Source organism: Castor canadensis, chromosome 9, assembly GCF_047511655.1.
Source record: "Castor canadensis chromosome 9, mCasCan1.hap1v2, whole genome shotgun sequence".
Lineage (NCBI taxonomy): Eukaryota > Metazoa > Chordata > Mammalia > Rodentia > Castoridae > Castor > Castor canadensis.
Window position 1 is genome coordinate 185,955 of NC_133394.1, and position 12,763 is coordinate 198,717.

Here is a 12,763-nt window from a genome sequence, read left to right on the forward strand (position 1 = left end):
TTAAACCCTAGGAATAGCCAAGCATCTGAGGCCAGTATTAACAAGTGGAAATCTCAGTAGCACCTAACCTGGATTCTTTGGCCTCAAATGTTAAGTAGCAACAGCAATGAGTGCTACAGAATTTTTACAGGCTTCACTTTTTTTTTTATTTTGTTGTTTTTGAAATGACCTTTAAAAATGCAGTACTTGATTCCTTTTCAAAAACAATTAAATATGGTGGTAGAGAGTGCCTTACTAAGAAGGTGCATGGCCCTGAGTTCAATCCCCAGAACCACCAGAAACATTTAAATAGATCAAATACAATATGGTGTCCTGAAATAGATTAAAGGTAAAATCTGAATAAAGACTGCACCCATGTGGATTTCTTAGTTTTGATAGACGTACCATATTATGTTAAAAATGGAAGAAAAAAAAAGCAGTGAGAAATGTTAGATGCTTTTGAATTTCTTCTTTTTTCTATAAATGTAAAACTTTTGTTAAGTAAGCTGACTTTTATGTAAGAACATAAGAAATACTTAAAATAAGATAGTTATTTTATCCTTCTATTATGCTTCCTTCTCCAGATTTATAGGCTGTTTTAACATTTAGAAATGCTATCTAATCCACTCACCTGGAAGGAAAGACTTAGTATATAGTACATATTTTAATGAGTATCTAAATAATGTGTAGGTATCAGGAAAAGTTACATTATGTATTGTTAATTTTGAAATTTAAGTTTTAAATTCATGAATTCTTAATGCAATACAGTATATCCTTATGTTGTTGTTTTTTTACCTAATTGTTCTATAAAGTTTTAGCATCCAACTTTGAGAGAATTAAAGTTTTGATTGGGATTTTGGATTTGAAAACAAGGGAGAGGTACACATGAATGAGAAAAAGGGTAAAGCATGAGTTAGGTATTCCTGTGTAAGATTGAATAAGAGAAGAGCCACTAGAATTCACCTATTTATAGGAAAGAAAGAGGGGGTACATTGTAGTCTGGCTATTTTTTTTCTTCCTATTTCATATCTAGTAAGGGCCAAATGAAAGTTTTGTTTTAAAACTGAATAAAAATTTGGTTTTTTAAAAATTGTTCTTGTATTTACAGAAATATGGCCAGCCTATTCAAATGAAGTACATGGAACATGAAGAGAGACCAAAAGCTTTAAATGACTTGGGAAAAAAAATTCAGCTTGTCATGAAAGTAATAGAAGCATATAGAAACAAGGTATTGAATTTGTAAAACCAACTGGTGATGATAGTATTTATGTGATACCTGGAAAAAGTAGGGTTTAATCTGAAAGTTCACAGCTACAAAGCTGTGACAGTAAGTTACTAAAAATTTCCAGAGACTTTGTGTATCAGACTTAAAATTTGTTTTTTTAATGGAAGAATCATCAAAAGAGGTTTCTGATTCATTTAAATCTGTGGCTCTCAGCTTTTAGAACTTTCTGTAACCACTGTATAAGTTAATCGAGTGATAAGATCAATGATTTTCTTGTGATTTCATTTTGTTTTTTATATAATGAAAAGACCTTTTTTTAAAAAATTATGGGCTTCCTTGAGACAACCCAGATTTTGTTCTTTAGCTTGTTTTTTAGTTACTCATTCATAATCCTCTATATCCTTTATTCTCTTATATACTTACCCATATATGTATTACTTAAATTTTCCACTGTTTTAAAGTCTCACATATATATAATTACATAGATCATATATTCATTTGGATGTAACAGTAAGTTTAACAATAATTGAGCATATCCTCTAAACCAGTTAGTAGACTTCCTTTAAAGACATAGTGTTTTACATTTTGCAGTTGTTACTGTATCTGTACAGCCATTCATCTCTGCCATTGTTGTGCAATAGCAACCATAGACAATAGTAAACCAGTGGACATGGCTGTGTCCTAAAAAACTTCATTAAGAATCATAGGCAGCCTGTTGAACTTGGCCTACAGGAAAAGTGTACTCATCCTTCTCTAAATACGCAGTGTTACCGGCAGTTTTCTATCATTGATTTTAAAGCTGCCTCAGTGTGTTAGGAGGGGCCAGCCCCAGAAACATTCAGGATGGGTATCATAAAGGCTTACATTTATCAAGCACTTTGTGTTATGTCATGTTATTCTCTCCAGGATATATTCTATTAAACATTAATATTGTTGCCTTAATTTGCATTTGAGAAATTGCTTAAGCAGGAAATGATGGGAGTCAGGATTCAAACCTGAGTAGTCTGCTATCAGCATACAAACTCAGCAACTACATTGTTTTCCCCACTGTGCAATACAGAAAAAAAAAAACTTATTTTAAAAATAAGAAATTTGTGAGTTTTATTTAAAAAATTGCAGTTCAGCCAATCTAAAGGAAAAATCTATGTACTGATTGTAAATAATCAGTGTCTATATTGTCCTTATACTCTCAAGTAGAATATATGGATAATGGAAAAGTAAGAAGGATCAAGGCAGAGAAAATACGAAGAATATTTCAAATTCTGTATAAATACTGTGCGGCTAACCCAGTGCTTCCCAGGCTTTAGCTGTCTTCTTGAGTATGCAGGTATAGATACTATCCAAAGCAAGATAAGACTATTCTCAAGGATTTGAGTTTTTATAATGTGTTTTTCAGGGTGCTGACCTATAGCAAGCAAAATACTGAAACTGTCTCTGATATGTTTCAGTTGGCAATAGTGGACAATAAAGTTTCTATAAAGTATGTCAAATGGTAATAACTGGCTATAGACAAAGGCAACTAAAGGAGGACATAACATGTGAGGAGAGAACAGAGGAGGGAGGGCTCGAGATGTTTGGTAATTGGAAAAGAAAATTGCAGTTTTAAACCCTGCAGGGGAAATATGTTAGAGGTACAGAATAGCAAGGCCAGTGTGGATTAAAACAGAGGGGTAGGGGATAGCAGTTGCCAGATCATGAAAGGCCTGATTTACTACTGTGAAAGCTTGGGTTTTGCCCTGAAATGGGATGTTACTGGAGGTTTTAGAGCATAGGTGTAATAATGACTTATTTTTTAAGGGAGCTGGAAGTAGACTAGTTAGGATAACACAAGCAAGAAATGATGGAGGCTTGAACACAGATAGTAGAGAGGCAAGAAGAGGCCAGATTTTCACATTTGTTTTAAAGCTAGAGCTTATAAGATAGATGATGGACATTTTGCAGAGAAGTCAAAAACAGCTCCAAAGATTTTTATCTGAAAGGATGAAGTTTCCATATACTGAGATAAGGAAAACTCAGAAAAGTAGGTGGGGATATAAACAGGAGTTTGAAACATAAATAGGCATTTTGAACTTTGCAGATAAAAAGCTTGAAGTTGAGTGTAGATTGGAGAGTTCAGGGAAGAGGCTTAAGTTAAGAGATTTTTTTTTAAAGCATGTAGATGGAGGGATGAATGAAGATGACAAAAAGAAACCCATGTGGTAGTAAGAAATTCAAAAAAATGTGGCAACATAGAAACGGTCAAAGATGATAAATTGTAGTTTGTAATATTTTAATTTGCATATCTGAAGAGGCTTTATGATTTAAAAAATGGCATCACAATCCTCCCACTCTGCTGGGAATTGACCCAGGATCTTGTAACATGCTAGGCAAATGCTCAACTGAACTTCATTCCAGCTCCCTTCCACTTTTTTTACTCTGGAGTGTTTTTTTCATTAGCTTTTTATTTCTCTTCTGTATCCAATATGTTATGTTGCTATTCCTTTCTGGTTCTGCTAGTCTAAACTATGACTTCTCTAACCTGTTTCCAGTATGTGAGCTGCAATTTTTTTAGATGGAATTTTATTATGTCATTTGCTTTATCAAGAACTTACCATAATTATTCTGTTGTGTATTCATAATTTAATGTCTTAACTTGCTATAAGCCTGCTCACCTACTTTCTCTGTATTCTCTAACAAATTCCATTCCATCATAGTCTCTTTCCTTGCTACTGCATATATTCTCTAATTCTTTTCCAAATCTGACTTCTTCAAAAAACTTTTCCTTTCTAAACTCACACTGATTTTATCTTTTCTCCTAGTCTCTTCAGTTTTATATTGTATTTGTATGTGGCTTCTTTTTATATAATACTGTGCAAAGTACAGTCAATAAGAATTTAAATCTTCTAAGCAGAAATTATCCATAACTGGTAACTTGCCAAAAAAAAAAAGCAGTAATACCAACTAAAGCTTTTTTTTAATAGGATGAAAGATATGATCATTTGGATCCTGCTGAAATGGAAAAGGTTGAAAAATATATCAGTGATGCCATGAATTGGCTGAACAGTAAAATGAATGCACAGAACAAATTAAGTCTCACTCAAGATCCCGTGGTAAAAGTGTCAGAAATAGTTGCAAAGTCAAAGGTAAGAAACTAAAATTCTCAATTTAAAGGGTTTAAGGACTAAAATTTTAATGGGAGTCATACTTTGAGAACTAATCAACTGCAGAAGGTAGAAATTTAAGACTAGTCTTTTATTTTGCTAATTTTAAAAATGAGTCTATGTATGGGATATCTCTGTTTGTTTTTAAAAATTTGTCACACAAGCCTGGTTTTTAAATTTCAAGAATAATGCAGAATGAAATAAAGCAATTAATGACTTGCGACTTAAATAATTAACACTTAACGATTCAACGTGATCTCTAAAGTCTTCATTGTCGTACAGGTCTGTCTATGACCTAATGTGAAATATTTGAACTTCCATAGGTCAAATCTTAATTTTTTTAAAATTTGATTTAGTCAGATTTAGTGAAAATGTCAAATGTTATCAGGAAAAAACCACAAAAAACATGGTGACAAAACTATAAAAACATGAATATCTACTGGGAGCTGTTGGTTCAAACCTGTAATCCTAGCTTCTCTGGAGGCAGAGGTCAGGAGGATGACGGTTTGAGGCCAGCCTGGGCAACAAAAGCAAGACCCTATCTCACAAATAACCCAACACAAAAGTGGGCTGGCAAACTGGCTCAAGTGGTAGAGCACCTGCGTAGCAAGAGTAAGGCCCTGAGTTCAAACCCCAGTGCCACCAAAAACAAAACAAAACAAAAAAATAGAAAAATGAGTAAGACATTGGATTAGCAGTAGACAAAAGAAGAAATACATATCTAATATGTAAGGATGTTTATCCTTATCACTAAAAAATGCAAAACTTTTTGCCTATATAATTTGCTGTGTTTACATTTATAATCTTTGGCATTGTTGGCAAAGATGCAAAAAAAAAAGGAATGTACTACCCTGAGCAAGTTAAATTTGTTATGACTTTCCTGGGACATTGTGTCAGAATATATGTAGAAATTTTTTTTTATATGTAGAAATTTGAAATGAGTATAGCTTTTTGCCCAGAAGTCACAGTTCTAGGAGTTACTACCTAAATTAATGCATCTATGCAATATCATGCAGTTATTAAATATAGTATTAGATAAAAGATATGTTCAGCATACTGTTGAGTAAGATTACAGAGCCTAAGTAAAATGATCTCAAATATATAATTTTTGCACATAGATTTATGTTTGTAAACGAGTGTGTGCGTGAATGAGCATCCAAAAGGATGTTCACCAAAACATTAATCTATAAGAGATACACTTCCACATGATTTTTCTCTTCAATTTTTTTTGTGTCTGATATTTCCCTTTTTCTTCTTAACAAAAGAAGGTATTTTATAATCAAAGTAAGAAAAGTATTTTCATTCTTTGTCAAGAAGCCTATTATAGGTAATTTACTCATAATCAATTTAAGATACAGAGAGCAGTTTGTTACTAAAACATTCTCCCTATGATGTTACGCTATCTTTCCATCCCTGCCCCAATGTCTGTGACACTGGTCTTGAAAAGTTTTTAAATTTGATTAAAATTTAAAATTTGATTATGTACTGTCTTGCATTTCTGTGTAAAAAGCTAAGAAATAGAAAATAGCTTGCATTTCATTTAAATTAATGTGTTGCATTTCCTTTCTTGGCTGATTTTTCCTTCAGCAGAAAATTAAAAGCATATTGCATAAAATTTAAAATGAAATTACATTTACTTTTTATGGTTTATTTTTCCTTTAACTATTTGCAAAAAAAATTATCGTTTACATTATTCTGTTTATTATAATTGCTTTTATGTAAATCTGGAGAAATTTCAGTTTATGAAATATGTGCTATTTGACAATTCTCAAGCCATTTGTCATAATTTCAAAGAAAAATGAAACGAATTGTTAAGGCCAGGCATGGTGGTACACATTCATAATCCAGCACTCAGGAGGCTTAAGGAAATAGGGTTGGGAGTTTGAGGCCAGCGTGGACTACATAGTAAACTCTGACTCAGAAAACAACAAAAAAGTTAAACACAGTGACAAAAATTGATGTTTAAATACAGTAAATATTTAAAATTACAAGGAAACAAGTTGTAGGAAGTCAGATACAAAAAATACTGTTAAACATTTAATAGCTTCTGATTGCCACAAACATGCATTAGCCAGAAGGCAAATCCTTCATAAAGCATTTGAAGAAATGGTATGTAGCTGAACTAACATAAATTCAGGAATGTGGAAATTATGTGGAAAAATACAAAATTTATGTAGAATTTCAAAAGTTAATGGTAACTTGGTCTTAATATTTTAAATATAATTTATGCTTTTAGGAACTGGATAATTTCTGTAACCCTATCATTTACAAGCCCAAACCAAAAGTAGAAGTTGCTGAAGACCAAGAAAAAGCTAACAATGAACACAATGGACCAATGGATGGACAAAGTGGAACTGAAACTAAACCAGATACAAAAGACAGCTCGCAGCATACTAAATCCGGAGAGATGGAAGTGGACTAAGTTTTAATTTTATCTTTACATAATTCAAACAGTCTAAGTAACCAAGGGTCCATTCATTTTTTTACATCTGATGCACACAACAGATGTTCAATTGTTCTTAACTACTTTTTGTCATTTGTTTTTTGGAGTAGTTTTGAAAAGTGTTCTGTATTGAGTGCACTTCTATTCATTTCCATTGCTGCTTATGTGAAGCTTTAGCTGAATATGGATTTACAAGTCACTCAAGCTTTCCTGACATACTTCATATCAAACATGCAGGATTGGTATGTAATTGGCAACAGTCTACCTTTATTTAACGCTTCTATTGGATAAACCTCATTTCCTTTATTCAAGAAAGGATACTGTATTGCACTATTGTTGCAGAAGCATAGATTTAATTGCATTGTTATTTTTTTTAAATATTGAAAATTGATGTGGTTTAAAGCCACTGAGGCACTGACCTTTTTTCTAGTTATTGTATTGTTATAATTTCAATATTAAAACAAGTAAGAGGTTCCTTGACAAATTAGTCCATCTCATTTATGTACAATGAGAACTCCAGTTTTGTTGTCATCACATAAATGAACTAAATCACTTGTGGAAAGAGAAAGTGCACAATTTTAGGTTAAGGTGACACCAGCAGTTCTTCATTAGTAATTGGATTGATGTTTTCTCAGAGTAACTGTCTTTTTCACTTGAAATTTGTGTTCTGCTTGTCGTGAAGACCAGCTGCTGCTAACCTCATGCTAACCCCTTCATGTTACAGGGAACGCTGTTGACCTCCTCAGACTCGCATCTGTAATGTGGATAGCCTTGTTTCCATTTTAATAGTTGTCTCGGTTTTCTTAATTGATTTTGTTAATAATACCTTTACATGGGGTACAGAAAAATGGTACACAATGCATTGCATTTATATATTTATCATTGATTTAATGTTATAATATAGATAAACACTATAAAATAAGTGGTAATACTTGAAAAGGAGCACTTACATCATAGTCTTAGAAAATAATGCTTGTAATAAACTTAACTATGTTACCTATCAGTAGGCAAATATATAATGTTACATAGTGTAATATGACATGCTGTGATTAAATTATAGTCCTGCTGTTAAATTACCTTTTGAAACCTTGGCTCCAGTTTTGGTCCTTCTAAAATAAATTAAACGGGAGAAGGGACAGTAAACTTAAGATATATTAAGGACCTAATCTGTGTATCAACCAGACTTGTTCATACTCAGTTCTGTGTATGGAAAAAGACTGAAGAGACATTTTAATCTACAAGGGAAAGAAGTATAAGACAAATGGATGGGCCCTGTGTTCTTAATGCCAGTCAACTAGACTGACTTAGGTTTAAAATTTAAAAGGCTCATTTTTTCCCAAAGCTAAATCTTTATCTTAAACAGAATTAATGTTGATTTTTCTTAAATAGCAAAAATTGAGAATATAATATCTTTAGGGGTAGTCATTTCTCACAACTAGTTCTCTAATAGAGATTTTGTTCCTACAATGTAGCCTTCACTGAAAGGAGAGTATAGAGCTGTGCATTTTGTGCAGAATTTTATTCAACCTTTTTTGGGGGAGGTGTCTTTTTTTTTCATAAATGTCTGTATCTTTCAATATAAAAAATGAAATAATTGCATCCAATAAGTGAAGAAACGCATTATTTAAAGCAGGTGGCTACTCATTTGTATATTGAATATATGTAGGTTCATTTCAGAAAAAGCATGGTTGTGAAGGAATGTTATGACAGTACAAAAAGAGACTTTATAGCTTTTTCTTGGTTAAAACTTCACTCACTTGGATAGGAGCTATGCCTAGGAATAAGTGGTGGAAACCTTTTCATGTCTCAACCTTCAAATATATCCTCATGTTCCACTCCTGTTCTTATGTCTCTTTATGTAATTTTTTATGTTAGTTTCAGAAACCACCACCACTCCCTCCCCCCCTCCCCCGCTCTTGTGTGTATATGATTTAGAAGTGATTCTTAAATTATCAGAAAAATACAACTTCATCCCCCACCACCAGCCCCCCCCCACACCCGGTACTGGGGATTGAACTCAGTGCCCTCCCACTTGGTAGGAAAGTGCTCTACCACTTGAGCCATGCCCCTAGTCCTCATCTTTTCACTTTTTACAACTATACAGCAAAAACAAAACTTCTTTTTAAAGGTATATATCATGTAGGTTTTGAAGCTGTTTGGTTTTGTGAGGCTTGGCTCTAAATTGTAATGACATAATTAATTGTACTAATACATCAAAATATATTTGAAATCACTAATGACATTCAGGTGATAAAGATTCTTAGAAAGTTTAATTCCTATATTTTCCATATTTTATAACAGTTTATTTAGCAAACTAACCTTAAAAGTACCCAATAAATCTCAGAGGATATAGACTTTTTGTTTCTTTTGGTTTTTGACAAGGTCTGATTTAATCAAAAAAGATTTTTTTCTTTTTCTTTTATTTTATTGTTTCAAAGTAAGATTTTAAATTAATTCTCAGGAGAGCTGAGGGTGTGGCTCAAGTGGTTAGAACACCTGCCTAGCAAATACAGGATAAGGTCCTGAGGTCAAACCCTAGTACCACTAAGCGGGGAAAAAAAGTACAGCTGTAACCCTAACTGCTCAGGAGGCAGAAATCAGGAGAATCATGTATGGTTCCAGGACAGGCCAGGCAAAAAAAAGTTCAGGAAACCCATTCTCAAGCAATGGCTGAGTACATTGGTACATACCTGTCATCCTAGCTATATGAGGAAGCACAAATAGATCTAATTTGGCCTGGATATACACCCTGTCCCACAAATAACCATCACTAAAAGGGCTGGTGGAATAGCTCAAGTGATAAGGTGCCTGCATAGCAAGTGTGACCATGAGTTCAAACCCCAGTACCACCAAGAAAGAAAAGAATTTAAAAATAATTCTAAAGAAGCACAGATTTCTTATTAAAAGTAAAAATTTAATGTAAATCAAAGACCAATACTTTAAGCCCCAAATTTTAGCTATTTAACAGTCACATCTTTAATTTAAAATACACTCAAATTAATGTCTTCCATATACTTACATCTTGTAACAAAACAGCCTTGGGTTTGTAATACTACCAAATGTCTTCATAAGTGTTTTTCCTAAATTCATAAATACGTGTTTCAAACAGGAAAACAGCACCTGGAATTTTAAGAATGTTGAAAAAAAAATCCTAAATGTCTGTGGAAGTGGTTAGTATGTATGGGTTATAAGGCTCTTTCATCTGTTGGATCCTTGACAATACCTCTAAATATTAAAAGAAAAAGCATGTTTGTCAAAATATATTAAAAGACTTGGAGTTTTCAAATCAAAGAAATAAAGCCACTAATTGAACCATGAGCATTTGATTAAGTCTGTCAGGCAGTCAAATGCATAGCAAAAGGATAGTACGATCTTATTCTTTGGAATCTGTAATTTACTATCATGGCCCTAAGTCCCTAAGTCACAGGATGATTATTAAGGACATGTTGTTGATACCTAAAAATTACCTATTCTATAAAGAGATCAGTAAAATTCAACATAGTTTATTTGCGTTATAGCATATAAACTATAAATGGTTCCTGTTACCTGTTTCATTTATCATCTTACCCAGTTCCAGACTAATTCAGACTCATTTAAATAACTGTTATTTTTCTCAAGAATATTATTATTATTATTTTTTTTTGCAATACCGGGTTTGAACTCAGGGCTTCAAGCGCCCTACCTCTTGAAACACCCCAATTATATTATGCTTTTTTAATTTTAATTATCCTTTAGGTCTTCTCTTTTAATGACATTTAAAAATAGTGTTACTAACATACGATCACTTTGATAGTTAATTTTAATACCTTTGTTTCCTTTTTACTAAGTCCTGTAGTTAAAAATGTTTTGACTCTTAATACATATTTGATAAGCCATGTTATTAAAACAAAAACAAAACGAGATCCTGAAACGAGGAACAAGTTTTATCTCAGATAATTGTCTTCCTCAGCAGCAGCAAAATGATATGCAAATGAAAGAAAATGATGTGCAAATGAAATAGTTTGAGACAGCTGCTACCTGCGCTTGCATGCTTATATACATATCCACACGCTACGTATGTATGTTTATTTAATGTTACATAAATAACATAAATTTACCCTCTTAACAATTTCTAAGTGTACAATACAGTATTGTTCATACATTGTTGTGCAATAAACCTATAGAACTTTTTCATCTGACATGACTGAAAGTCTATACCATTGCAAACAGCTCCCTGTCTCCCTTTTCATGGTAGATGGTATTTCTGTGAGCTTGGTTACTTTAGGTACTTCATGTAAGTGGGCTCATGCAGCATGTCTGAGTGAGTGCTCATTACAAGCAGCAGCATGTTTTCAACGTTAATTCATGCTGTAGCATATGGCAGGATCTCCTTAACACTAATACTCCAGAGTACATTTTCAATAGGGATTTAGGTTGCTTCTACCTCTAGACTGTGTGAATAAACCTGCAGTAAGCATGGGTGTGCAAATCCTTCTTCAGAATCCTGTTTTCAGTTATTTTGGAATCCAGAAGTGAGATTACTGGATCACATACATGGCAATTCTACATTTAGCTGTTTAAGAATCCTACATACTGTTCTCCATAGTGGCATGACCCTTTTACAATCTTAGCAACAGTGTGCAAGGATTCCTGTTTCTCCATATCCTCACTAATGAGGCCATCAATGAGTGTGAGTTGATATGATTTGGATTTGCATTTCCTTGAAGTTAAGTGATGCTTTCATATGCGTTAGCCACTTGTACACCTTTGTAGTAGACTTTGTTGCTGTAACAAAATACCTGATTACAAGCAACTTAAAGTGGAGGAATGATTAATTTGGCTTGTGGTTTCAGAGGTTCCAGTCCATAGTTCTTGGCTCCATTGCTTCTGGGCCCACGGTGAGTGAGGCAGAGCATCATGGCATATTCACCTCATAGCTGGCAAGAAATAGGAAGGGGGCTGGAGACATCTTAATAGAGCAAGCCCCCCGTGACCTACTTCCTCCAACTAGGCCCCATGTACCTCCCAATAACACTACACTCTGGATGCATTCATTGATTAGGTCAGAGCCCTTAGGATTCAGGCACTCTTAATAGGGCCACCAGCTGGGACCAAACCTTCAACACATGAGCCTTTTGGGAATTTGCATCCAAACCACAACAGTCTCCCTTTGAGAAATGTCTATTTAAGTCCTTTGCCCAATTTTTAATGTAAGTTTCTACTAAGTTTTAGGAGAGCCTTATGTATTCTAGATACTAAAATCTTCTGTGGTTTGAATGTCTCCACTAAAACATTGAAATTGAATTAAGTTCTGTTCTTCAGCATAGTGGGGTGACTATAATTCATAATATTTTATGAACTACAAGAGAGCTCAAAGGCTCCAAATATAAAGGAATGAGATGGAAATGGCAATGCTGATTATCCAAACTTGGTCAGCACATGCTGTAGACATATGTTGAAATACTTCATGGTACCACATAAAAAATGTATAATTTGGTACCATGTTAAAAAAATTTTTAAATCTTTGAAGAAATTTAACCCATAGTGTGAGGCATTAATAGATCAGATGACATGGGATCCTGGTGGCTCATGCCTGTAACTTTAGCAACTTGGGAGGCTGACATCAGAAAGACTCAGGTTCAAGACCAGTCCTGGCAAATAGTTCCCTAGACCCAATCTCCAAAATAACTACAGCAAAATGGACTGCAGGCATGGTTCAAGTGGTAGAGTGTCTGCTTTGCAAGCAAGAAGCCCTGAGTTCAAACCCCAGTCCCACCAAAAATAAGTGACTGGGTCATGAGGACTCTGCTATTAATCCATGGATTAATGGATAAGTAGATTTGTGAGTTATCATGGGAGTGATCTGATATAAAATTGAGTTTTTCCTGGCTTGCTGGCTTTGTCATTCCATGTGATGCCCTCCACTATGTCCAGCATGAAGGCCATCAGCAGAAGCCAAGTGGATGCTACACTCGCAAACTGTGAGCCCAAATATAT

General features: G+C 33.9%; 1 protein-coding gene across 1 annotated transcript in view; it reads left to right on the plus strand.

The window, feature by feature from the left end:
• Positions 1 to 10,962, plus strand: part of Hspa4l (heat shock protein family A (Hsp70) member 4 like) — a 46,438-nt gene extending 35,476 nt beyond the window's left edge. Inside the window, exons 17-19 of the mRNA XM_020156193.2 lie at positions 1,088 to 1,207; positions 4,165 to 4,326; positions 6,581 to 10,962. Of these exons, the coding sequence (XP_020011782.1) occupies positions 1,088 to 1,207; positions 4,165 to 4,326; positions 6,581 to 6,766 (468 nt within the window). The 3' untranslated portion in view covers positions 6,767 to 10,962. The remainder of the gene's footprint in view (positions 1 to 1,087; positions 1,208 to 4,164; positions 4,327 to 6,580) is intronic.
• Positions 10,963 to 12,763: the final 1,801 nt, after the last annotated feature.